At 49.3% G+C, this 25,394-nt stretch overlaps 1 protein-coding gene across 4 annotated transcripts in view; it reads right to left on the bottom strand.

The window, feature by feature from the left end:
- Window positions 1-281: 281 nt before the first annotated feature.
- Window positions 282-25,394, bottom strand: part of FAM219A (family with sequence similarity 219 member A) — a 151,019-nt gene continuing 125,906 nt past the window's right edge. For 2 of the 4 annotated variants that reach the window (XM_075932801.2, XM_075932799.2), the window contains exons 3-6: window positions 19,862-19,964; window positions 10,801-10,881; window positions 10,341-10,395; window positions 282-6,962 (exon numbers count right to left, since the gene is read on the bottom strand). In XM_075932801.2, the coding sequence (XP_075788916.2) occupies window positions 6,804-6,962; window positions 10,341-10,395; window positions 10,801-10,881; window positions 19,862-19,964 (398 nt within the window). In that variant the 3' untranslated portion in view covers window positions 282-6,803. The remainder of the gene's footprint in view (window positions 6,963-10,340; window positions 10,396-10,800; window positions 10,882-19,861; window positions 19,965-25,394) is intronic. The other 2 variants (XR_012905012.2, XM_075932800.2) reach the window with 2 other exon arrangements.

Here is a 25,394-nt window from a genome sequence, read left to right on the forward strand (position 1 = left end):
AGCCTATGGAGGGACAGCGCCACTGGGCTCTCGGACACGCTCATGCATTCCACACCAGGCAGGCAGCGGCGGCCAAGGCCAGGGCAGCCGGCTGTGTGAGCGCCAGCGTGAGGCACTCCTGCCAAATGCTCTCCCCAGGGTAGTTTGATCTCTCTATCCACCTGCCCCCTGAGGCCTTTGGGGCACACTGCAGCCTCAGAAGCTGCTGCAGCCGGTAAGGGAAAGCCGCCCAGCTGCTCTGCGTGGATGGGTTTTTTAAAAAGAAACCCGGCCGCTTTCAATGGGATTTGTTTTGCATTTTATTCATCCCGTCATCTCTAGCGCCTTCCTCCAAAGCAAGCCGCAGCCCCAGGCAACGGCAAATGCAGCCCCGGGCAAAGGCCAGGTTGCAGCACATGGGCAGCAGAGGGTAGGCTTGTGTTCGAAGCAGGACATCCCTCTGATGATTAAGATTATTTGCCGATTTCTGCCGTTTGCAGCTTTCAGCCCCAGCTGGCTTTCAGGTTGGTTTCTAGGTGCACAAGCACAAGCAACGTTTGCTCCTTGTAACAACTACTCAAGCAGATTAGGCGGACAACTTGGCCCTGGGCCAAGAAAGCGCTTGGCAGCATCCCCTGCTCTTCTGAGGCATTTCCTCTTCCAAAAGCCTCTTCCCTGTTTCTGCTCGGTCAGGCCCAGGCAGGCAGAGCGTTTATCAAGCCTCCCAGACTCTGGGTGCAAAGGGGCCTGAGAACGGGGACCGTCGCCCCCTCGACACAAGGATTCTGGGGAGCCGCTGAGCTGCACAGGTGCAAGCCGGGACGCAGCTGAAAACAAACCAACAGCCCCTCTGGGAGAGGGCAGAGCAGACCGAGAGGCTGGAGAGAAGCAGTCCGGCTAGCCTAGGGCTACTCTGCCAAATCCAGCCAGTGGGGACGTTGTTTCATTGCTAACCCTCCCTCCCGGCCCCCAGCCACGTACTCGGCTGTAGGCAGACATAGACAAGACAGCCAACAGCAGGGCAGAGCCATGGGCCCACACTATAAATACCCTGGCAATCAGGGCAGAGAAGAGATTTCGGGAAGTGCCTCGCTGGAGGAGACTACCTCTAAAACACAAGCTGGATAAGAATCGTGGCAAACCACAGACATCAGAGAAGGACTCAGTGGGTTCTCCCTCCTTTGAGGATTGGCTTCCTCGTTGGAAAACATCTCATCAGACAAGCCTACGGCCAGTAGCCTCGTTAGCTGGCATCAAGCTTCCTTCCTTCCTTGGACCTCTGCATATGTACCTGCAACATGAAAAGGGCATCAGGACTGACGCAGACCTGCTGGCTAGTGGTCCGGGGAGACCCCTCCGCTCCGTTTTCCAGTCTGCTAAGTTAGTGCAGTGGGTGAGAAGTTGGTGAGCCACGGTCCTTACGAGATGACAGCAGTTTGTCACCGGCTAAGTTTCCCCCTCTCCTCTCCAGCTCAACTGGACGGCCTTCCCCTCCCTCCTGACTCCAAAAGATCTCCCCACCTTTTTACAGATGCTAAGTGCCACACCCCTTCTTCAGAGTTTCAGTGCTGCTTGGATCTACAGCTCTACGTTGCTCCGAGACCCTGGTGTGCAGGGAAACCAGACACGGAGGTCCTTGGAGCAGGTGACTGCACAGCGCATCTATTGACCTTTTCTACATAATCCCTTTTGGTGGTCTCTACGTGGAAGAAGAGACAGACTAGAATGAACCAGAATCATCCCATTTTGGACACTACATTGCAACACGTGATGCTCATGCAAGAGAACTCGGTCCCAACCTGCCCGGATCAGTTGAGGAGTCTCACAGATACTAGGGGTAGACAGAACTTCACAGCGGGTTTGTTGAGTAGCTAATCCTCCAGTGGGAGCAACACACCACACTGAGGCTACGCCTAGACTGCACCCTTCTGTTGACAGAGGGATGCAAATCAAGCACATCAAAATTGCTAATGAAGCCGGGATTTAAATATCTCGCGCTTCATTAGCATAAACATGGCCACCACTTTTTTTCGAAACGGAGTTTAAAAAAAAAAAGGAAAAAAAGGCAGTCTAGATGCGGATCTGTCGAAAATAAACCCTTTTTCAACAGACCCTGTATTCCTCCAAAAATGAGGTTTACAGAATCTGTTGAAAAAGGCTTTAGTTTCGACAGATCCGTGTCTAGACTGTCGGGTTTTTTTCCCAAAAAACTCCGTTTAGAAAAAAAACAGTGGCCATGTTTATGCTAATGAAGCACAAAATATTAAAATCCCGGCTTCATTGGTAATTTCGACGTGCCTAATCTACATCTCTTTGTCGATAGAGAGGTGTAGTCTAGACACACCCAGAGACTGTCACTCGCCCATCCCAGCATGGCAGAAATGTAGAGATTCCCTATTTATGGTGTCAGTCTTTGGAAAGGGGGCAATTTTCATCCCAGAGAGCCATATCTGTACGCTGAGGCCTCACATACTAGAGCCAATGTGGCAGTTAACCCCAGATAAACAGGAAGGGATCTGATTCAATTCCATTATTGTAGAACAACTAAAATTAAGATCCCTACTTTGCACCAAGCAGGGGTGCTCTAGTTTTAGAGGTATCAAGTGGCCAAGTTTTCCAAATTATTAGGGAAGCAGCATCCAGGCAATAATTTCAGGTGATGGGGGAGTTGTAATGTGGGCGGGAAGATGGGACTTTTGATAAAGTCAGACTCTTCTTGAGAGCTCCATGTGGTTTAGTGACTATGGACACCGTGACGTGAGAGCTGGGATCTGGGGCCAAGGGCTCTCCTGCAAGCTGTCTGCTGATACGAGAACTCAATCTGGACCAGCTGGCTTTGGCGGTTTTATAACGGGTATCCTCCTGCTGAAATGGAAACTAAGGGACCATCTCTCTTTTCTTCCCTTGACTTCTGGGGCTGAGACCCGGGGCCAGAGGACCTCCAGGTACATGGCCACTAGCTGCCGGCCCAGCTGAATGCCCGTTGAGTGGCACGAGGCAAAAGACAACATCCCCTGAACCGAAGCGTGGCATGAGGCCATGCCAGGAGAGCCGGATTTAACTAACCAGATTAACACCCCTCCCCCTCAGTCTCCCGCCAGCATCCATTAAAAGACACACGTTCACATTCTGCATAAGAAGCAGTAGTGGAGCAGGGTTATTGGCCAACTTTCTCTAGCAGCCACCTGTGCATTTCCTCAAGGCCTTCAGCCTTCCTGATTCCAACCCGACATTGATTGATAACGGCGTTTCTCTACCCCGTCTAGTTCACCCCCCTGGTGAAGTACATGGACACAAAGCACAGAGTGAGGAGAAGCCAAAAGTTTCCATTTTATGGATCTGTACTGATCATGCGAAGCTGTTTGTGCAACCAAACCTCTCTGCGGACGGGCAGCGGAACAACCCCGCATGGTTCTCTTGGGTCTATGGGGAGCGCTCACATTGGGGCATGGTTTGGAGATACCAGGAAAGTATTTGTAGTGTAGTTCACATTCAAACATGGTCTTTACCTCCTGCTGCTCCTCCCCCAAACCCTGAGCAGCTCCCTCACCCAGATCCTCAAAGGTTAGACTGGAAGCAGGGGCTGATTTCACAACCCAAAAGGAGGTACGTGTGCCTGGCTGGGGTGGGGTATTCATAATGCATTTGGGGCGAGAGGCTGAACAAATGTAAATCCACAGAAAGAAAAGCCTTTGTTCCTGCTAATTTAGGGCAACAGTCATGCTGTCAGCAGGTGAGGTCTTTAATATGGCGGGCAGCCCCTGACGACAAGGGTTGCCAGATGGTTTAACTAAAAATACCGAACACCCCTGCCCCCCTCCAAAAAAAAAAAAAAACACCAGGGAAAAAAAAGGGGGAGACCAAAATTGTTGAGCAAAAAAAAAAAAGGACCCTGAGAGTTAACCAAAAAAAATTAAAAATAAAACAACATGGCCCCTTTAAGAAGAGCATTTGAAGCTTTTTGCCAGTGGCCATCTTGTTTTCCTGATCAAGCCAGAAGACAGCTTCTCTGCGGAACCAGGTAAGCGGGGAGTCCGGGGGGCTTAGAGGCCCTGGGAGGGATTCGGGGGCTGAGTGTGGGTAGGGTTGCCAGGTGTTTGGTATTTTCACCTCCTGGCAGGGGAAAAAAAATCAGAAAATACCAGACATTTTAGGTGTCCGGTATTTTCTGAATTTTTTTTACCGGACAGGAGGCGAAAATACCAGACTGTCCAGGTCACTACCGGTCACCTGGCAACCCTAATGATGACTATTAATCCCAGCATGCAGTGCTCCCTCTTGAGCGGCATACAAGGACCCACAGGGGACAAGAACAGGGGCTTTGCATGCTGGGAGTGGTATGCAGATTAGGTGCAGTGCTCTGGGGCACTTGGCCCCTTCCAGGTAATGCCCCCAGTGAGGCGGCTGAACAGCTCTGCCTGATGCTATGAAAGCTGATCCAGAGGATGGAAACGATGAAGACGTTGGTGCTCATATAAAGACTACACTAAGTTGACCCAGTCTCTAAAGTATTAGTCAGCAGTCTGAAAATCTGCACTGACAGTTTTAAAGGGACACTGTCGTATCATTTTAGTGCATAATTTGATTCTTTAAAAAAAGATGTGACCGTATTGTCCATTCGTTACTCCCCCACATCAAAAGCCACCTTGACTCTGCATGGACCATTGTCTGAGCGCTCCTCTTCTGAGTAGCTACTCCAAAGTGGAGCGCCATTTCTGCTGGCCACACAGGTGACGTGGGCATGCAATGGGAGTGAAGAACAAATGGAGGCCTTGACGATTTGTGCTTCTCTAGAAACGTATGGGAAAACTGCCCATTGATTAAAAGGAACAAGATCAATAGAGGAATATTCATTTTCCAAAAGTCTCGGAGGATTTGCAAAAGGACAGAGAGCACTTATAAATAACTGCAGTTAATGCTCACAATGCTTCGTGAGGCAGGTAAGTATTTTGCCATTTTACAGATGGGGAAAACACAATTTGAATGACTTGCGCAAGGCCACAAAAGTGAGTGGTGAGGCTGGCACTCTGGAGCCCGTGCTCTGACCACTAGGTAACACTGCATCTTGCTATATACAGCGTAAAAGTGATTAAAACAATTAAAAACAGCTGACAGTGTCCTTTTAAAGATTCAGTTGACTGCATCTAACTTTTACACAAGGATTTTTTACTCTGAAGAAGTGACATTTACGCCTGTTTGTGGCATTATGAAGGAATTCCCAGAAGAAGTTTAGACTGAAAAAATGGTTTGGTTTTCCTCACATATTTTCATCGCAAATACCTGGAGCAAGCACTAAAAGTGAGGCTGGTACTCATTGTCCCGCCTGAAAAAGCAGAAGAATACATAGGCATGTTTCATGTCAAGGAATTTAGTTTGATGGCATGAGCAGCGCAGACCCTACATTCACCGGCCTCTTGGACCCTTTTTGCTCCAAAATCTTAGACAAAATACTAAGAGGAGACCATATGGTTTGTAATTCTGGAAATTCCCTTGCATTAAGAACGAACCTGAACTGGCGATGTCGTAAATCAACTGATCTTAGAGGCATGTTTCCTGAACACGCATGGCCTTGTCCCATCACTACCGGCACAACCCTAACCCAAGCTGAGGCTGTCTCCAAATAGGGCACCAATACTCTTCTCATGTTTCTCACGCAGGGCAGCTGCTCTGTCCTCTTGTTGTGGACCAGTTGCCTAGCCTGCTAACACAAGGCAACCGTAAATGCGCAGCCACAGAGAACTGGTACATCTCTTCTGGAGGCACGAAGAGACTCAAAGACAAGATACCGTGAACCTGTGTGCACTGTAAGAACCATGGGCTTTCTTCAACGTGCTTTTCTGGTACTGACCTTAAGACCTAATCTGCACTATGCCCCCTGCCGATCTAAGATACTCAACCTCAGCTACACGAACAGCATAGCTGAAGTCGATGTACTAAGCAGACATGATCAATCGATTGCTGAGTCGATACACCATGTAGCGAAGACAAGCCCTAAACCTACATCATTAAGATTAGTCTTAGGTCTCTCTCTATATTTTCCTTGAATGGATAAGGATTATGATTTTTGCCAGCGGTCAGGCCCCAAAAATCTCCCTAATTGTTGGAAGCAAATCCCAATAAATATGCTAGGTTGAATTCATGGATATGGTATGTTTACTACAGGGAATAAACTGAATTCAGGATGGATTGTGGAGAGAATTTTATCTATTTGGTGCTAATTTGATATGGAGATCACAGTAGGTTACATCAGATTGTGACGTGACAGTCCAAGTAAAGTTTGGTAGTACCCAGAAAGAAATGCCACCCACATGCTCTGTTTGCATGTAATGGATTAATTCTTGCCAGCAGCATTTCCATAATCTAGAATACTGCACTCTGTTCCGATCTGGTACAATTCTGGTTGCCACAAACTCATCCGTTTCAGGGAGTGAGTTAAAAACTGACCTTCCCCTCGGTTAGAAAGACCTCGCATCTCGGAGTTGAGCTTGCAGTTGGATTAGGTAGGACGGGTAGGATTAACTGCAGCCACATTGGCTCCGTTTCAATCCAGTACATACACGTTACACACCAGACCTAGAGTCTGCAGAGACTGAGGGATCACGGGACTCAGAACAGCTAATTTCTCAGGCTCCAACCCTGCATTTTGAGCACTTCTGTCTGTTACCCACAGCTTCAAACAACTCATCAACCAACCATAAAATGGAGTTTTGGGTTCTCCTGGCTCCATGAACACAAAGAGGTGCACGTCCTACCATAGGAGGAAGCAATGGCTGTTAAGTTTTACAGTTATAGTGGAAAGCACTGATCACAGCTTGCTGTCCTCATTACTGGATGTGGCAGGCGGTGGAGGAGGTGGCTTGGCAGCACATGCAGGTGGGGTTGACGGATTTAGGGGGGATTAGGTCGAGGTCTTCATCGTCTGGGATCTCATCTAACCGATAGCCATCCTTTAGCAGCTGGATGTTCAAGTCTTGGTTGATCTGCTGCAGACAAAGAAACAAACAGTCAAATGCTTGAGGCTTTTTCCTGCCCCCAAAGAGGGCAGAACAGGTTTCCCAAACATGGGACATGTGTGTCTTTCATTACCAGCTGCTAAACATCCCAGCAGTGAAACTATCCCACCAGAGTCCCCGCTGCATCCCCCGGTACCACACCCTTTCAATTTCCTCTCAACCCAAATAAAAGGCCAGGAACGCTTCCAAATGCCCATCGCCCACTACCCCTGGGCCAAAGCAGACTTCTTTTCCAGCTGCCAAGAGCTACCATACCAGACCCCATTTCTACAGCTGAAAGCCTCTCGCTTTCCCTGACTCACCAGCCAAAGTACCCTCTCAGTGGGTTTTTATCCATGCGTGGAATAAATTTTGTTACATGCACCATGGCCTGTGTGAATGTGCACCACCAGTAGAAACACACACACTGCCAGCTGTGAGTGCTCTGCTAATCAGCTAGGCGGCATTTGAATCCCAAGCACTTGGCTTACAGGGAACACTGCTCACCAGATACTCCCTACCCTGGAGCGGGACGTGCAATTCCCGGCTGGCCTAGATATGAGCTTTAATCAAGGAAGATTGCTAAAGAAACTAGAGGAGCTGCAGCAGCCTGGACAGCGGCAGAGTCTGTCTCTAGGATCTCATGCATTTCTTTAAGAGCTTCTGGGCTTCAAGCTTCAAATGCACAGGGCTGGCTGCACGGCAAACTGCCCCACCGGGGCAGTTCTATACAATGAGAGAGCTGCCAACTGAGGCTGCATGATGCCACTGCAGTTATTCTTCTTGGAGGAAGGGGATGGTTGTCAGTGGAAAGAATTCTACCAAATGCAATTCTGGTCCACTTGGTTGCAAGACGGTTGCTCTCTCTTGTTCATTAGTGCGGAATTTAATTCTAAAAGGTACCCGTTCCAGTATGAGTTTCGGAGGGAGATTTCCTCCTAATCCGGCTTTTAACAAGTTTCTTTCTTTAAAAAGGCGGATGGGGGCTATCACTCAGAGCTCATCAACTACCTGAAGCGGGGTTCCAAAGAGGTTGGAGAGAGGCTGTTCTCAGTGGTGGCAGATGGCAGAACAAGGTCTCAAGTTATAGTGGGGAGGTCTAGGTGGGATATTAGGAAAAACTATTTCCCTAGGCGGGTGGTAAAGCACTGGGACGGGTTCCCTAGGGAGGGGTGGAATCTCCATCCCTAGAGGTATCTAAGTCCAGGCTTGATAGAGCCCTGGCTGGGATGACTGAGTTGGGGGGGTCCTGCTTTGGGCAGGGGGCTGGATTCGATGAATCCTGAGGTCTCCGCCAGCCCTGCGATTCTATCATTCTAAGTGAGAACCCAGAGAGAACTCCCTGAAGCCAACGTGCAAACATGGCAGGTACAGCCTCACAAGTGCCAAAGTTTGTTGGAGTGTTTTATGCAGCAATAAGGAGCCAATATTGATACTGCACCTTTCACCCCAAAGGATCCCGGAGCATTTCACCAATAGTGACATGCACTCTACACGGGGTTATTGCAGTCTTTCCTACGTGCAGCCGTGGCGGGGCTACTGCTCTTCTTTAACAATGGTGATCGAAACAGCTCCCAATGTGGATACACTGATCCCAAGCCAAGAGCGTCCACAGGATTCCACAACAGCTGGGCTGTGTCTAGACTGCATCCCTTTTCCGTAAAAGGGATGCAGATTAGACACATCACAATTGCAAATGAAGCAGGAATTTAAATCCCCCCACTTCATTTGCATAAACATGGCTGCCGCTTTTTTCCGGCTCGGGGCTTTGCCGGAAAAAAGTGCCAGTCTAGACGGGGATCTTTCGGAAAATAAAGCCTTTTCCGAAAGATCCCTTATTCCTTTTTTTAAGAGGAATAAGGGATCTTTCAGAAAAGGCTTTTTTTTCATCCCCATTACCATGTGTTCCTAGGTGTTCCTCTGAGGTCTCTAGTTCACTTAGGGTGTGTCTACATGGCAAAGTTATTTCAGAATAATGGCTGTTATTCAGAAAAAACTATGCAAGCGTCTACAGAGCAATTCCGTATTTTGAAATAATTTTGCAATAATGGACGGCTTATTCTGGCTGCTGTAAACCTCATTCTACGAGGAATAATGCCTCTTCCAAAATAGCTATTTCGAGGTAAGGCATGTGTAGACGCTCCACTGCTGTTATTTTGAAATAGCCCCTCACCAGGGCCATTCTAAGTTATTCCTCCTGGGGCTCTAAATCGAGATAGCACGTCTACATTAGGGAAGCCGGCCTTGGACTCATTTTGAGGCTTCCCTGCAGTGTAGACCTACTATTTCAAAATGAGGTATTTTGGAATAACTAATTCGGAATAGCTTATTCCAAAGTCACTGTGCAGTGTCGACTGATCTGGCCTGACCTTGCTTGGCTGCCCAGACCTGATGGCATAACTGAAGAGGCCCCAGATCCAGTCCAGACTTCTTCACCTGACTCTGGCTCTCAGCTGTCTCTTGAAGGGTTGATTGTGGTTTGCCAAAAGGAGGGACTGAAGGAGGAGCAGTCTCCTGTGGCCCAGTGCCCACTAGCCTAATTTGATCCTTTGGGTACGCAAAGTAAGGAACCAGTGGCTGACGAGCTGATTCACTCTAGATGGTTGAAAAGCACTTAGGAGATGATGCTGAAGAACCAGCACGGCTGAACTCTCGTTTTTCTCCCAAAGGAAAAGCCAGAAAGAGCTTATCTACAAGCTCCTCCTGAGACTCCCGCTTGCCCTGGTTGTGTGGCCGGATCACAGAGCCTGGAGTGACCCCGGTACTCAAGCACGTGTCGACATTCCACATGCGGAGACGGCTGTGAGCAAACTCGACGGTCGCATCCTGTGGACTTCCTACAGGCGCACATGTCAGGTGGATGGCTCCCACGGCTGCCCTGGCCTCCAATCTCGCACGTTTGTGTCTCTTGTGCCAGGGCGCCATACACTGGAGGGCTGCCAACGTGGAAAGCAATTTTTGACCACTACGGGATAAAACTTCTGGTGGTGTAACCCACACACCTACTGGGCATGGGTCACTGTCCCATGTAGTGGTACTGAGACCACTTAGAGAGAGAGAGAGAGAATGAGTGTGCTCTTTGGCCTTAGCTGTGAGCCAGCTGGCTTTTAGCTCACGCATTAAACTCCTGTCAGCGTTATATTAAGATCGCCAGTGAAAACATGCCAGGGGGAATTCCGGCCTCTCTCAAGTGGATACGTGGAGATTCTGTTAGCTCAGTTAGGGGAGAAGCACCTGCCATGTTTATTCCAAGATTCTTTCCCCACCCACAAGTGTTGAGGCTAAATTCTTTACCCAGCTCTATTTAGGAATTACTTGCTTTGATGAGTAACATTTAGGGCAAGGCAGGCAGAAGAGACTGTAACTCACCTCAGCTGAAGAATATCCCGAGGAGGAATATCTGGACATGTCAAAGTCATCATCGCTGAGGGGAGACAAGATACAGCAAGGAGAAGGAAACAGTTAAAGAGACTTGTTCTCTCTTTAGCATCCTGCCTCTCTATCTTTTGTCCATGCTGTGATCTCGACTCCACGCACGGGGAAGTTTATATATGCATGGGGCAACTTTCATCAACAGATCTCAAAGCCCTCCGCCTGCCCCAGTTTTATAAAAGCCTGAACATGAATATCTGCATACCCATTTCACATGTATGGAGACAGGTGGATTAAGAGACTTACCCAAGGTCACAAGTTGGTAGAAGAACTAGAACAAGTGGTGGAAGCAGGAGCCTGGGAGATCAGGACTCCAGAATTTCAAGACTACACCCCTTGCAAGAAACAATGCCAGATACTGATATACAATCTTACTGTTAATTAACACTTGTCATACCTGTCCGTATCCAGGGCGACCAGTGGCTTTTCATCTGGGCTCTGATCTAATGAGGAATAGCCTTTATTGGGAACAACCAGCCTGCAAGAAGTAAATTTTTTCCATTAAGCACAAAATTCATTTCAGAACCATTTAACACCCCAGACCAAGTCATAATATCGCCTGGTTATCAGAGAGACCGCTCTCTCTCATTCTGCAGAACGTCACTTTCGTTGAACAACCCTGTCCCTTTCATGAAGTTGCTTAGGCTGAGCGCGGTAGAAAAAATTAACTGATGTGCCAGTCATCTACGCTTTACAATTAAATGGAACCAAGTTTTGTCTCTGGTTAGCTGTCAGGCCGGTTTTAATGGGATGAACGAGCTAGCCATCTCTTAGAAGTACACTCCTCCCTCGCTGGACACAGCTGTTACTTTCTAGTGTTTCAGTCTGGTGGACGCGTTGCACTAGAATGACTTGTAATGTAGGAATGCTTTTTGGGAGCAGTAAAGTGATCACATTAGCCAATAAGCAAATGTAATGAGGAGACATCAGAAGGCAGGCGCCATGAGTACCTCTAAGGCTAGGTCTATACTAGAGGGCAATGTTAAATTAAGGTGTGCAACTCCAAGTACCTGAAAACCATAGCTGACGTTCACGTACCTTAGCTCAAGCTACTGCAGCATCTCCACAATGGGGGGTTGATGGGAGAAACTCTCCCGTTGGCTCCCCTTACACTTCTCAATCTGGTGGAGTACCGGAGTCGACAAGACTGTGATCAGCAGTTGATTTAGTATGTCTTTACTAGACCCGTTAAATCAACCCCTGGGGGATCAATCCCCACAGCACCGATCTTCTAGTGAGTGTAGACACGGCCTTGAATTCAAAATGGGTGAATCTTTGGCCTTATGGAGCTTAATCCTTAGCTAAATCCCAAGAGATTTGCTATGCCATTCTCCACTCTCACTCTGCCAGCGGTTTGAGACTTCTTACGCTAAAATTCAGAAAGCGGGGGGCTAGATTTAGCGAGGTGAGAGATGGTCCAGAAAGCTGTCACTGGGAACTCATTTCAAGATTATGACTTTCTCTTTAGACCACGGCTCAAGTGGCGCATATGTCTTCAGGATCTCACATGATGCTTGCAAGGGATCCAGTCTCTGTCCAACATGCATCTGCCAGAGCTGAAAGTACTGAGCAAACAGACCCAGGTTTGGGATCTGCTGTGATCAGTTTCCCAGCCATCCTTTTCAATGTAGGAATGAACAGCACAGCAGAGGAGTTGGGGGGAGGAAGACTGGCCCGTGGCCGTCCCAGCAGCCCAGAAGGGATGGAGAAGAAAAAAGAGCAAAGATTCAGTGTCATGAGACTGCTTCAGTGCATGGCAACACAGTGTGACGATGATGGCATCATATTGATGCCACATCTGGACCTTACACCAGGACACTCACAGACCTGCCTGTCGCCCATTATGTGATGACAAAGTGTTCTTCAGCTCTTAGAGTCTGAGCATTCCTGTCCCAGGACAATCTTCCTCGGACAGGAATCTTTAGAACAAGAAGCAAGGGGCTTAAACTGCAGTAGGGGAGGTTTAGGTTGGACATTAGGAAAAAGTTCCTAACTGTCAGGGTGGTCAAACACTGGAATAAATTGCCTGGGGAGGTTGTGGAATCCCCATCTCTGGAGATATTTAAGAGCAGGTTAGATAAATGTCTCTCAGGGATGGTCTAGACAGTATTTGGTCCTGCCATGAGGGCAGGGGACTGGACTCGATGACCTCTCGAGGTCCCTTCCAGTCCTAGTATTCTATGATTCTGCATTGCATAAAGGTGCCTGCAGCAAGTCAGCGTGGCCTCCCCCAGATCCAGATGTTTACAGTGCCCTTTGGAAACCACTAGCCATTTCATGCCCTGATACAGGGGTATGAAGGGGACACGTGCTAAACTTGAAGCACATGCGTAAAGGTATGTTTATACTGCCATGGAAGCCCAGTGAATGCAGAACCTGAGTTAGCAGACCTTGGGTTTGTTAATCTAGGGCGATTTGTTTGGAAACCTCTTAGGAACTGTTGAACCCTGGGACCAACCTGGGGCCCCAGCATTTCAACTGGGCCCAAGTCTAACCATCCATATCCCAGACTTCCAAGCCCCCTCCCAAAATATGGCCTCTCTAATAGGGATGTAAAATCCCATTTAATTAGTTAACCAGTTGAACCTCTCTAATCCGGCACTCTCAGGTCTTGGAACATCCATGGTCCAGCATGATTTGAGTGAGCCGGATGCCCATGTATCGTGGGTGTGGCCAAGTTTCCTGCAGCCCCATAAAGTTTGTTTACAGCCTCCAGTCCTGGCTCTCAGTGGTCTGTGCTGTTATTTAGCTCTAATTTACCCCTCAATGTCTTTTAAGAGCCCAGCAAGTGCTGGTAATGCTGCTAGACAATGCTGACCTCCCATGATAGGGGCCGCTCCAGCCCAGTGGGAACAGCCTGCCGTGGACAGGGGCTGCTTTGGCTGGGCCCGAGCGCCCCTGTCTGCGGTGTTCTCAGTAGTGACAGGTGGCAGAACAAGGAGCAATGGGCTCAAGTTGTGGTGGGAGAGGTCCAGGTTGGATATTAGGAAAAACTATTTCAGGCGGGTGGTGAAGCGCTGGGATGGGTTCCCTAGGGAAGTAGTGGAGTCTCCATCCCTAGAGGTGTTTAAGTCCTGGCTGGGTTGATTTAATTGGGATTGGTCCTGCCTAGAGCAGGGGGCTGGACTTGATGACCTTCTGAGGTCTCTTCCAGCTCTATGGTTCTATGATTCTAAGGGGTGAGAGCAGCCCCCACTAGTTAAACAGAACCGATAAGCATCACTCGTTCAGGGTGACGCTTACTGGTTAATCGGTTAACCTTTCACATCCCTACTCTCTAACCTAGGGGTGGGCAATAATGTTTGTAGGGGGGCCATTTCACCAATGTTGGTAGAGGTTGTGGACCAGCCGCAAGGGGCGGAGCCTTAGGCAGAAGGGCGGGACCTCGGGCGGAAGGGGCGATTCCCTCCAGGCACCATGTGCGAGAGGGGTGGCGGGAGGAGACTTAGCGCCCTCCTGCAGGGGTGAGGGAGCACGAGAGGTCTCTCCGCCCCGCCCTGCCAGGGGCACGCAGTGCCCAGAGGGAACCGCCAGCTGTTTTGAACAGCTGGCAGTCCCTTCTGGTGCCGCATGCCGCTGGTGGGGGAAGGAGTCTTCGCATGCTCCCCCACCTCTTGGTCTCGACTGGCCCGGGGACAGCGGCGCAGCAGGGAGGGCCGTGGGCAGGATCAAATGGCTTGGTGGGCTGGATCGGGCCCCTGGGCCGAATCTTGCCCACCCCTGCTCTAACCCTTTGTTTGTGGTCCAGTTTGGGAAAACTTGACTGTCCAGAGGAGAAAGGAAGCCAGCTCCTGAGACTGGGGAACACTTCTGGGAGCATGAGTCTACACTGCAAAGCAAAAGGGCTCGAACTGTGGGTCCTGACTTGACTCAGGCTGGTCCCAAGGGGTCCCGGGACCCTAAGTCTGAGCTCTGAGTTAGCAGGATCTGTATGTAGTCAGAAGAGGGCTAAGGCTTGAGCCTGAATTTGAACCCTGGCCTTATATTACAGTGTAGACATAGCCTTAGTCACATTGATGACTGTGATTTAAGCAACTGTTTAAGAACTCTTCCTGAAGAGGGATTCTCTCCTGGACAGAAGCCTCGGTTATTTTTAGTTGTTTAAAGCAGATTTAAAAATACTCAGTCTATCACAGCAGGGTTCCATGTTTACAGGCTGTAATTTTATACACATTATTTACATCGTGCTATGAACAGATACAAAGCGGTGCAAGACACGAAATAGGACAACCCATGCCTGGACATAAGAACATAAGAACGGCCGTACTGGGTCAGATCAAAGGTCCATCTAGCCCAGTATCCTGTCTGCCGACAGTGGCCAGCACCAGCTGCCCCAGAGAGGGTGGACCGAAGACACAATCAAGCGATTTGTCTTCTGCCATCTCTCTCCAGCCTCTGACAAACAGAGGCCAAGGACACCATTTTATCCCCTAGCTAATAGCCTTTTTTGGACCTAACCTCCAGGAAATTATCTAGCTTCTCTTTAAATTCTATTATAGTCCTAGCCTTCACAGCCTCCTCTGGCAAGGAGTTCCACAGGTTGACTACACGCTGTGTGAAGAAGAATTCATAATTCAATTTAGACCAAACCCAGTGTTGGCCAGCAGTTTAGCAAGATGCGCACTAGGTATGCCTGGGGGGAACATGGGTTTTAAGGAGCAGTCTGAAGGACAGAGGGGTCTGACGGCTGCTTGATATGTTGAGGGAAGAACAAAGGGCATAAAGATGGAACTGGAATAAGGAGACAGCTAGACACTGCTTCTTTTCACAGGGATTTTTCCGGTTTTTCAGCATTACACTTTCATAGATGCCACGGAGATCGTGTAAGAACCCCAATGGACTAGAATGTTTTACATTAGGCTTTTGGGATTATGTGAAGATTGAATACAAGTTAATATTGTTAATCAGTATGAGATTTAAACAACACAATATAGATTCAGGATCTGGCTGGAAAGGAAACTGGTTAATTTTCATGGGGACCTAATGCACGCTGCACATAAACGACTTCTCTTCTGCATAACTGAACTGCAGAATCTTGGCCTTCATTTAAAAAATGCAACATTTCTAGCCATGCAAGCGAAGAGAAAACCTTAAAAAACACAAACCAAATTAAAACAATGGAGTAATAGCGATGAATGCAGAGGACAGAAAGAGTAATGGAGATATGAGCTGTCTCCCTTCTTTTCAGTGGTAACACTAGGGCCATCTCTTCAGTAAATGGAAGATTGATCTGGAGTTTGATTTAGTAAGTCTAGTGAAGACTCGCTAAATCGAACCCAGAGGGTGTCTCTGTCAGCATCCAGTACTCCTGCTTCTGTTATGGGGCTGGTGGAGGAACCTACAAGGTAGGTCGGCTCCAGCTACGTAATCTTGATTTGATGTTGCGTATCTTGATTTGATGTTCCCTTTTAGTGCAGAGCTGACCTCAGTATTTTCTCATGATGCAGCTGAAGGATGGGGCCCCAGATTAGTTCAATGTTCCTGAAATGTCTGGCTTTCAAGAGTGGAGCGGGGCACAGTTAATTTGAAACTAAAAATGATGGTTAATTTCACCAGTGCAAAAAAGCCCATCTGCAAACCTTTCAGCTTCCCTCCTGGCAATTTTTTACAAAGCATCGGGAATCCAAACACCTACAGTGCACTGCAGACTGACAAAGGCAGAGAAGAGTAAAATACATTCAAGTTGCTATCAAAGGATGCCTGTGGACTCCCTCACTGATTGTATTATTCATCTTCTTAGTGAATTCATTCAGAACCCGCATTAAAAAAAACCGACTTGAAAGTTGCTGCAGAATTTCCAATCTGCCGCACCAGTGAGCTGCAGAAAACAAGGGACCCTGGCCCTGCCAAAGAATTTACGTCCTGTTTTCATAGCATATAGGGGCCTTTCTACTCCTGGAAAAACCCCAGCCATTGAAAGTAGAAGCAGCAATGATGCTTAGGGACAGTAGCTGATCTTATGATCCACTTGAGCAGTGCTTCTCAACTCATTTCAGTCCACGGTCCACCAGGCCAATCAACCAATTTTCGTGGACCACCTCCTTTTTGAGACATGATAAAAAAGAGCAGACAATGAACATTTTGGTTTGAAATTTATTTCTTACTAACAGATTTTTGGTGCCTGCTCACGCTGTGTGACTTCGGACAATGTTCCTGTGGACCACTGAAAAAGTCACTATGGACCACCAGCTGAGAACCAAAGTGCTAGAGAGTCTAATTGAATCTCAGAATCCTAAAACTGGAAGGGACCTCGAGGGGTCATCGAGTCCAGTCCCCTGCCCTCATGGCAGGACCAAGCACCATCTAGATCATCCCTGACGGGTGTCTGACTAACCTGCTCTTAAATATCTCCAGAGATGGAGATTCCACAACCTCCCCAGGCAACTTATTCCAGTGTTTCACCACGTTGACAGTTAGGACGTTTTTCCTAATGCCCAACCTCAACCTCCCTTTCTGCAATTGAAGCCCATTGCTTCTGTCCTGTCCTCAGAGGCCAAGGAGAACAATTTTTCTCCCTCCTCCTTGTAACACTCTTTTAGATACTTGAAAACTGCTCTCACGTCCCCTCTCAGTCTTCTCTTTTCTAAACTAAACAAATCCAGTTCTTTCAGTCTTTCCTCCTAGCTCATGTTTTCTAGACTTTTAATCATTTTTGTTGCTCTTCTCTGGACCTTCTCCAATTTTTCCACATCTTTCTTGAAATGTGGCTCCCTGAACTGGACACAATCCTCCAACTGAGGCTTAATCAGCACAGAGTAGAAGAAGAATGACTTTTTGTGTCTTGCTCACCACATTCCTGTTCATGCATCCTAGAATCCTGTTTGCTTTTTTTTGCAACGGTGTCACACCAATGACTCATGTTTAACTTGTGGCCCACTATGACCCTTAGATCCCTTTCTGCAGGACTCCTTCCTAGACCGTCACTTCCCATTCTGTGTGTGTGAAATTGATTGTTCCTTCCTAAGTCAAGTACTTTGCATTTGTCCTTATTAAACTTCATCCTATTTACCTCAGACCATTTCTCCGGTTTGTCCAGATCATTTTGAATTTTGACCCTGTCCTCCAAAGGACTTGCAGCCCCTCCCCGTTTGGTATCATCCGCAAACTTAACAATCGTACTCAAGAGGCAAAGGCCTGGCAAGACTCAATTATCCTGTCACTCATGAAGAAGGGCTGAGGCAGGGTGCTGAGAGGAGCTGGAGTGTTTATAACATAAGAATAAGAAACCCAGAAAGGTGAAAAACGATCATGTGGATAAAGCAAAAGAGAAACAAATGACTCGGTCCAGTACAGAAGACTTGATAAAGGGGGAACAATTACATCAGTCAGTAGAGAGCAGCAGAATCTTTTTCAGTGTTTTCCCTCCACTGAGACTGAAGCAAGTTCCCAGCACAGAGTGAAGGAATTGTTAGAAATGGGATACAGATAAACAGCTGCAGTAAGATCATGACAGACACCATCATGTAATTTTTAGTGAACATAAGCCACGTGAACGATTTCATCGGCGAAAAAATCTCAGAGGGGCCGCCGTGTTAGTTTGTAACTTTAAAAACGAGGAGTCCTGTGGTATTTTAGGGCATGTCTACACTGCAGTGTTATTTTGAAATAACTCCCCTTATTTCAAAATAACAGCGCGTGCGTCTACACAACAAGCCTGTTATTTTGAAATAATTTTGAAATATTTACACAATTAACATAGCTGAAGTTACGTATCTTAATTTGACTTTAGCCCACAGTGTTGACGTACCCTTAGAGACTAACCAAAGTATATAGAATCATGAGCTTTCGTGGATAAAACTCACTTCATCAGATGAATTGGAGTGGAAATAACAGAAACCAAAAAGCTCAAATCCTGACTCCAGTGCTTCATAGTTCAATTTTTTTTTAATTTGGCGAGTAACAGGGCTTCCCTCACATCCCTTGAGAAGCTAATTCACAGTTTAATATTTCGAAGGAGCAGTTTTTCCCGATATCCAGCCTTGACCTGGGGAATATCAGGATACTCTGACGAAGGGTGTATACTGTCGACACAACTCTGGTTAACTTTTCCCCCAGGCTTTCTGCTCGGGCCACGCTTCCCATCACGGGGAAGGTGGGTGGTGCGTGGCCTGAGTCTCCCCAGCCCTGGAGCACGGGGAGGGGAGGACGGTGTGCAGCCCTCAGCCTCCCCATCCAGGAGCACAGGGAGGGAGGGTGCTAGGGGCAGCAACACTCCACCCCGCGAACGCCTACAGTAGGCGTTCTGGGGGCAGAGTGTGGGCGGGGCCAAGCTGGCGGCTTGGGGAGGCAACGCCTCCCCCTGCCTCGCACACCGGTCGCCCATGTAAATATTGTCAGTTATCTGTGCGCATGAGCAGCTCTGAGAAATGTAGTGATGCTATTTAGAGCCCGGAGGAAATATATGGGGAAAACGCATCCCGACGGGCCATTTGCAGACCGTTGTTAAGCCACACCGGTGTGGGCAGTAGGGGTGTGGCAGGGGCTGGCCCTGCTGCCGACCTGCCATTGGATCCACCAACCCTGGCTCCCAGCATCAAGGAGGCCCCTCCAAGGTCCCGCTGGCTTCGCCTCCCCCCGAAGTCCCACCAGCTCCGCTGCTACTCGGGGTCCTGCTCCTGGCTTCGGCCTGGGGCTCTGTAGCCGCCCTCAGCTGTGGCGAGGAGCAGACGTACCAGAGCGACCCCAGCTCGGAGTGGGGAGGAAGCTCGGCATCCCACCCACATACTAGCTCCAGCACCCCCTGTTCAGCCCACCTGTATCTGAAAGCCCTTGAATACAAAAAGAGCAGGAAAATGACAGGGCTCAAACCAGCCACATCAGAGACAAGCCCTCACCCAGTGGGGTGTTATCTGAGGCAGTCCTGTGCAATCTCCTATTGCCAGGGTTACACGGTGTTTTGGATGACTGGGCACAATCGATCCGACTGAACCTCAGGCTTACAGTGTGTCTAGACTACAGGATTTTTCGAAAAAAGTGGCCTTTTTTTAAAAAAAATGTCCCGTGTCTAGACTGCCGCTGCGTTCTTTCGAAAGTAAATCGAAAGGACGCGGCAGGTTTTTCGATCGCGAAAAACCTCGTTTTACGCGGAAGAACGCTTTTCAAAAGTGCTCTTTTGAAAAAAGGCGTTACTGAACATGAACTGTGCTTTTTCGAAAGACAGCATGAAGACTGCCTGGGTGCTCTCTTTCAAAAACGGCTCGCTTTTTCAAACGTACTGGCTGTAGTCTAGATGCTCTCTTTCGAAAGAGGCTTGTAGTCTAGACGTACCCTTAGCCCAGCTCTCCATAAAAATCAGCCAGACTGCCAAGGCAGCCCTGCTGCTCTCCTGGCTGCTCCTTGACTCTGCCTCGACGTCTCTCTAACTGCGGCCTGCCAGACCTTGAGAGAGCTGTCCACACTGCGGGGCGAAGCCCCAAGGGAAGGAGGTGGGGACACATGGACATGACGGGAACCTCTACCTTGTTCGGGCCATCACGTTGTTCTTCTTGGGCTGCTGATTAACTGGGCTTCCCATGGTGCCATTCTTCAGCGACCCCTTCCGAGCTAGCTCCCGCTGCTTCTCTGTAGAAGGAACACAAAGAGGAAAGCAAAGTCAGGGATGTTATTTGTTTGGCTATCATGCAGCCTCTGGCCCTGCCAGTGGAAAGAGTGGCAAAGATTAAAAGCCAGAGGGCGCGAAGATCTTGATCTCCAAGGCAGGGACAGCTCAAGGAAGGTGCAAACTCTGTCCCTCTTCCAACCTGCTCTGTAAGATACCTCATGCTTACTCCAGAGCTGGGGCAGGCCAGGGGCAGCTAGTCTATGGAGCTTTGACTCAGTGGAGAGCTGAAAATGGCAGTGTCACCAACACAAGACAATGCAGAGAGTACATGTTAGTGCTTGGGCCAGTCTAGTTTTTGACCATTTCCCCGGGAGACAATTCCACAATCTAATAGCGTCCACAGCCTGTCGTAGTATCACCTTCCGCGCTCCTTTCAGTTCTAGGCGGCTTTTGCCTGTCCCTAGCGCTGCGTTAACACCCCCCGCCACACACGCACACTCTGAAGCTCATTGTTCTTTTGGTCCTTGTCCCTCTTGTCTCTAGGTCATTACCGAACTGTTGCCCTTGGAGCATTCTGCAGGATTTTCAGACTGTCCTTTAGTTTGCTCAATTTTCAGAACGGGTTCAAGTCATCGAGGAGATGGCCGGACCCTGGCAACGTGCCAGTCGGAGGGATTTTTTTGGACTTATACGTGGGGATCAAAATCAGCTTTATTTCAGGAGAGACTAAGACCCCTCCCTAGCAAACTGCTCACCTGGGGCTTATCTAGACTACGCGGAACAGTCGAAAGAGGATATGCAAATTCCCAGGGAATTTGCATATCTTCTTCAGATCGCACTTTGGAAAGCAGAGCTTTTGAAAGTGAAAGTAGAGTAGACACGACTTTTTCGGCAACCCCCCCTTGTCGAAAAGCCGCGTAAACCTCAATTCCTGGGGAATTTGCATATCCTCTCTTGCCTGTTCCGTGTAGTCCAGATAAGCCCCTGCAGAGCTAGAATTAGAATCCAGCTCCACAAACGGAGTCTTCCATCATCACCACCCACCCTCTGCAAAGAGACACAGAACGCTAGGTCCTTAAGACTCTCTAAGTATTATTTCCATGGCAGTAGTGACCAGAGACTCCAATAAGGATAGGACCCCATCATATTGGGGGATGTAGGCCCATTCTATAAGACATGATCTCAGCCCAAGCAACTGAGCCATCTAATAGTAGACAAAAGGCAACAGGTGGGTACCCCAAGCAATGGGAGAAATATAGAAATGACAATGAAGATAATGGTAGAGGAAAAAGCCAGCTCCCAGGAAGAGCTCGGCTTTTAGTAACAGGAGCTTGTGTTGGAAGGGGCTATCAGCGGATAGGCTCTGTGTAAGGAACGAGAGCTCAGAACATATACAGATTCTTACCTCCCTGATGTCAATGGTGAGTAAACTCCATTGACATCTGTAGGAACAGGATTGGGCCCAGAAATCTCACCGGCATGAGCTGGAGGGAGGCAGATGTGGGACAGGAGTCAGGATTTCAAATCAGTTTTTCATGATGCTGCCACTTGAACATGGATGGGTCCTTTCCTCCTCAGAGCTCTGGTCTATTTCAGGTTAAATGGACACAGGGAGATACAATGGGCGTTATGGCAGGAGCACTGCCTCTCTGTAACATAACAGGGGCCTTGGGTTGTGCACACAAACATACAGACAGTGCCCGCCCCGGGCAGCTCACAGAAGTTGTATAGAGCATAGGAGGCACCGAGCTCCATGCAGCAAACAGGGAATGACAGTGCTGTTCTTCCAGGCAAGTTTAGGGGTTGGATGGAGACGATGTCTCCTTTATGGTGCCTTCTCTTCCTATTTAGTGACTTAGGGTAAAAGTGCTCATGCAGCTAGTTAGCTTCCACTCCACTCAGCTGTCCTCACCTTCTTGTGGAAATTGCAAGTCACTGTCCAGCGGTCCCCAACCTTTTGGGGCTGCCGAGCGCCCAGGGGCGGGGCTGCTCACGTACCATGTGCCCAGGGGCAGCGGCTGCCCATGCGCCATGTGCCCGGGGCCGCCACTGCACATATGCCACGTGCCCAGGGGTGGGGCTGGCTCAGCTCATTTGGCGGGTGCACATAAATGCCCCAGTGGGCGCCATGGCACCCGTGGACACCGCGTTGGGGACCCCTGTTGTAAACATTTCCAGCAGTCGGGTTTAGGGACCCGTTTCCAAAGAGGGCCTCTGGAAGATCAGAGAGCTGCCCTACGAACACGTCCATTCCGCTGGGAAGAGAGCCCAGCTTTGCTCAATCTCACAGCCATACATGCCCGGGGACTTCTGCAGAAAAGCAGACTGGGCAAGCGGAGGCCGAGAGGGTGAGAAGCAGCCTGTTGTGCCAATTAACTCCGTGGGACATTCTGCTGGGGACTCCCCAGTTGGATTTTGATGCGCCCGTCTTTAATATTTATGGTGCTATGCACACCTCCCCTCGGTTCCACTCGAGTGGCTGCAAGCAGCAGTTTTGGTTCGTTTTGGCAGGTGGATCAGTGACCCAGAAGGACCCAGTGTTCCAGCCCTCCGGGGGGACGGCTGCAGACAGAGGCAGCTATAGCCGGACTGGAGCAGCCCCTGTCTGAGAGAGGGGAGGGGAGGACCCCTCTTTAATCGGTTAACTGGGTAAACAATACATTTAACCTGCTAACCAATTAGATGAGATTTTACATCCTACTTGACACTGATTAGCCAGCTCATGCAGGCCTGGGACCACTGCTTCCCGCGCTGCCCAGGAGCGCCGCTGTGATACTGGGTTCTCCCACCCCTGCTGTCCATGTCTTACCCATCTGTTGGGTCACCTTAAGTTTAGGTTGCAAGGTTTGAAAGCATCCCAGAGAGCTCTTTGCCCCATGCCTGGTACTGCATGGCCCAGGCCTGTGGGCACAGCTGCCATCCAAAGAAATACAAATAATGCAAACCACATGGGGAAAGGGAGACATTCAGCACAAACTCCCCACCTCTCACTGTGAAGGTCTCACTTCTTGCTCCAAGAAGCCCACAAGCACTTTGCTGAGGAGAAGACAACCAACCCCGAAGCTCGCAGATAGGTAAAATTAACTTTACATGAGGTTGAACTGATTTCCTTAGCATAAAGAAGCATAAAAATGGGAGCTGTCAGACCTAATCAAAGCTCTGTTCCACCTAATCCAGGGCTGTGTCTGACAGTGAGCTTTACCTATATTACAACAACACACACAGGTCTCATTCAAGATCATACCCTATCATACCACGGGCTGAACACTTGCACAAGTACCTGCCCGCAAATGCTTACCACTGGCCAGCTCCTCCAGATGTTTCTGAGGGAAGTGCAAGAAATCCCACAGTAGACAATTATAGCAGTGTTTCTCAATTTTTTTTATAAAGTACCCCTACAGTTTTCATAGACACACAATTTTTTTTAAACAAACTGAATCGTAGCCAGTCGGGCGATGGAATTTTAGGATGTAAAAAGTATAAAAATAATAAAGCGCTGTAAAACTTAAAACAAAAATTCAGTTTTCTCCAAATTTCAGTTGTGTTGACCCCAGACTTCTCTCAAATACCTGTAAGGATACTTGTACCACCGGCTGAAAAACACTGAATTATAAAATAACCTGCCCATAGGGCAAGTTTCTACCTAATTCTCATCAATTAGATGGAGAATGTATGTCCCTTAAAAAAAAACCTTACTAGTATAACTGGATGTTCTCATTATCCCACACAAATATCTACTTTATTGCACCCAACTAAGCTCACTGCCTCTAGTGAATACTATGGCAATGAGTTCCACAGATTAACTGCACAGTGACTATAAGAGTATTTTCTTCTGTCATTTTGAAAGTTACCTTTCAATGCTGTTGAATGTTCCCTTGTCCTTGTATTAAAGAAGAGGATAAATACATGCAGCATATGAAGATGAACAGTGGAAAATTCTAATGTATAAAGCTGGAGTTCAAAAAGAATCTTCAGAGCTATTCCTGTGATTTATTTCAGTCTCTTAAAACCCCACAAACCCAATTTCAAAGTGCTCCTGCTCTTTAAAATGGAAACACGGGACTAACGAATGTTGGCGCTTTCTTGTGCTCGATAATTAAACCAGCTGCGTGTGCCTTTGTTCAGTTTGCTTCGGGCTGCCGACAGCAATTCCGGGCCCCCGGGCAGAATGCTCACTGCAGGCCTAAGCCATGCCCACGCGGCCGAGGTCTCTGACATTGGGGTGGTGCTGAGCCTACGCTGGCTGGTGCCCAGGGAGCTGCCAGCATGGCCCGGGTTTCCATATGCCCATCTGGTAGGGTTGTCAGCTGGCTAACTGGGCAAACCCAGAGAACCTTGACATGACCCCTGACCTGCCTCTTCCCTGTGGCCACTCCTCTGTCCCACCCCTTCCTCACTTACTTTCACCAGGCTGGGGTAAAGGGCTTGGGTGCAGGATGATGGCACTGGAAGAGAGTTTGGGTGGGGGGTGGGGTGCAGGCAATGAGAGGGAGTTTGGGGGCGGGGTGGGGTGCAGGCAATGGGAGGGAGTTTGGGGGCGGGGTGGGGTGCAGGCAATGGGAGGGAGTTTGGGGGTGGGGCGCAGGCAATGAGAGGGAGTTTGGGGGCGGGGTGGGGTGCAGGCAATGGGAGGGAGTTTGGGGGCGAGGCACAGGCAATGGGAGAGAGTTTGGGGGCGAGGCACAGGCAATGGGAGGGAGTTTGGGGGCGGGGTGCGGTGCAGGCAATGAGAGGGAGTTTGGGGGCGGGGTGGGGTGCAGGCAATGGGAGGGAGTTTGGGGGCGAGGCACAGGCAATGGGAGAGAGTTTGGGGGCGAGGCACAGGCAATGGGAGGGAGTTTGGGGGCGGGGTGGGGCGCAGGCAATGAGAGGGAGTTTGGGGGCGGGGTGGGGTGCAGGCAATGGGAGGGAGTTTGGGGGCGGGGTGCGGTGCAGGCTCTGGAAGGGAGTTTGGGGGTGGGAAGAGTGTGGGGGGCAGCACTTACATCAGGCAGATCCTGACTGGCACACCTCTCTGGTAGCGGCTCCCAGGCAGGGAGCGTGGGGGGAGGGAGGACATCCTCTCTCCACTGTCTGCAGGCACTGCCCCCACTGGCTGCAGTTCTTGGCCAGTGGGAGCTGTGGAGTCATTGCTCGGGGTGGGGGCAGCACATGGAGAGCTCCCCCACCGTCCTCCCCCAGGAGCCTCAGGGACGGAGCTGGTCGCTTCTGGGAGCAGCACGGAGCGAGAGCAGGCAGGGAACCTGTCTTAACCCTGCTGTGTTGCGGTGAGGCCCTGGGCCCTTTTACATCACCTGGGCCCTCGCCACCCCACCCATCAGCGGCCCGGGTGTGCTCAGCATTCTGCTTAAAATAGGGCTGTCTTCTACAGAACTGTCGTTTGCAAACAGCAGGCGAAGCAGGCAGCGTTTCAGCAGGGTGGACATCAGTCCAGGCCTACCAAACCTTAT

Source organism: Pelodiscus sinensis, chromosome 6, assembly GCF_052426305.1.
Source record: "Pelodiscus sinensis isolate ZL-2025 chromosome 6, ASM5242630v1, whole genome shotgun sequence".
Taxonomy (NCBI): domain Eukaryota; kingdom Metazoa; phylum Chordata; order Testudines; family Trionychidae; genus Pelodiscus; species Pelodiscus sinensis.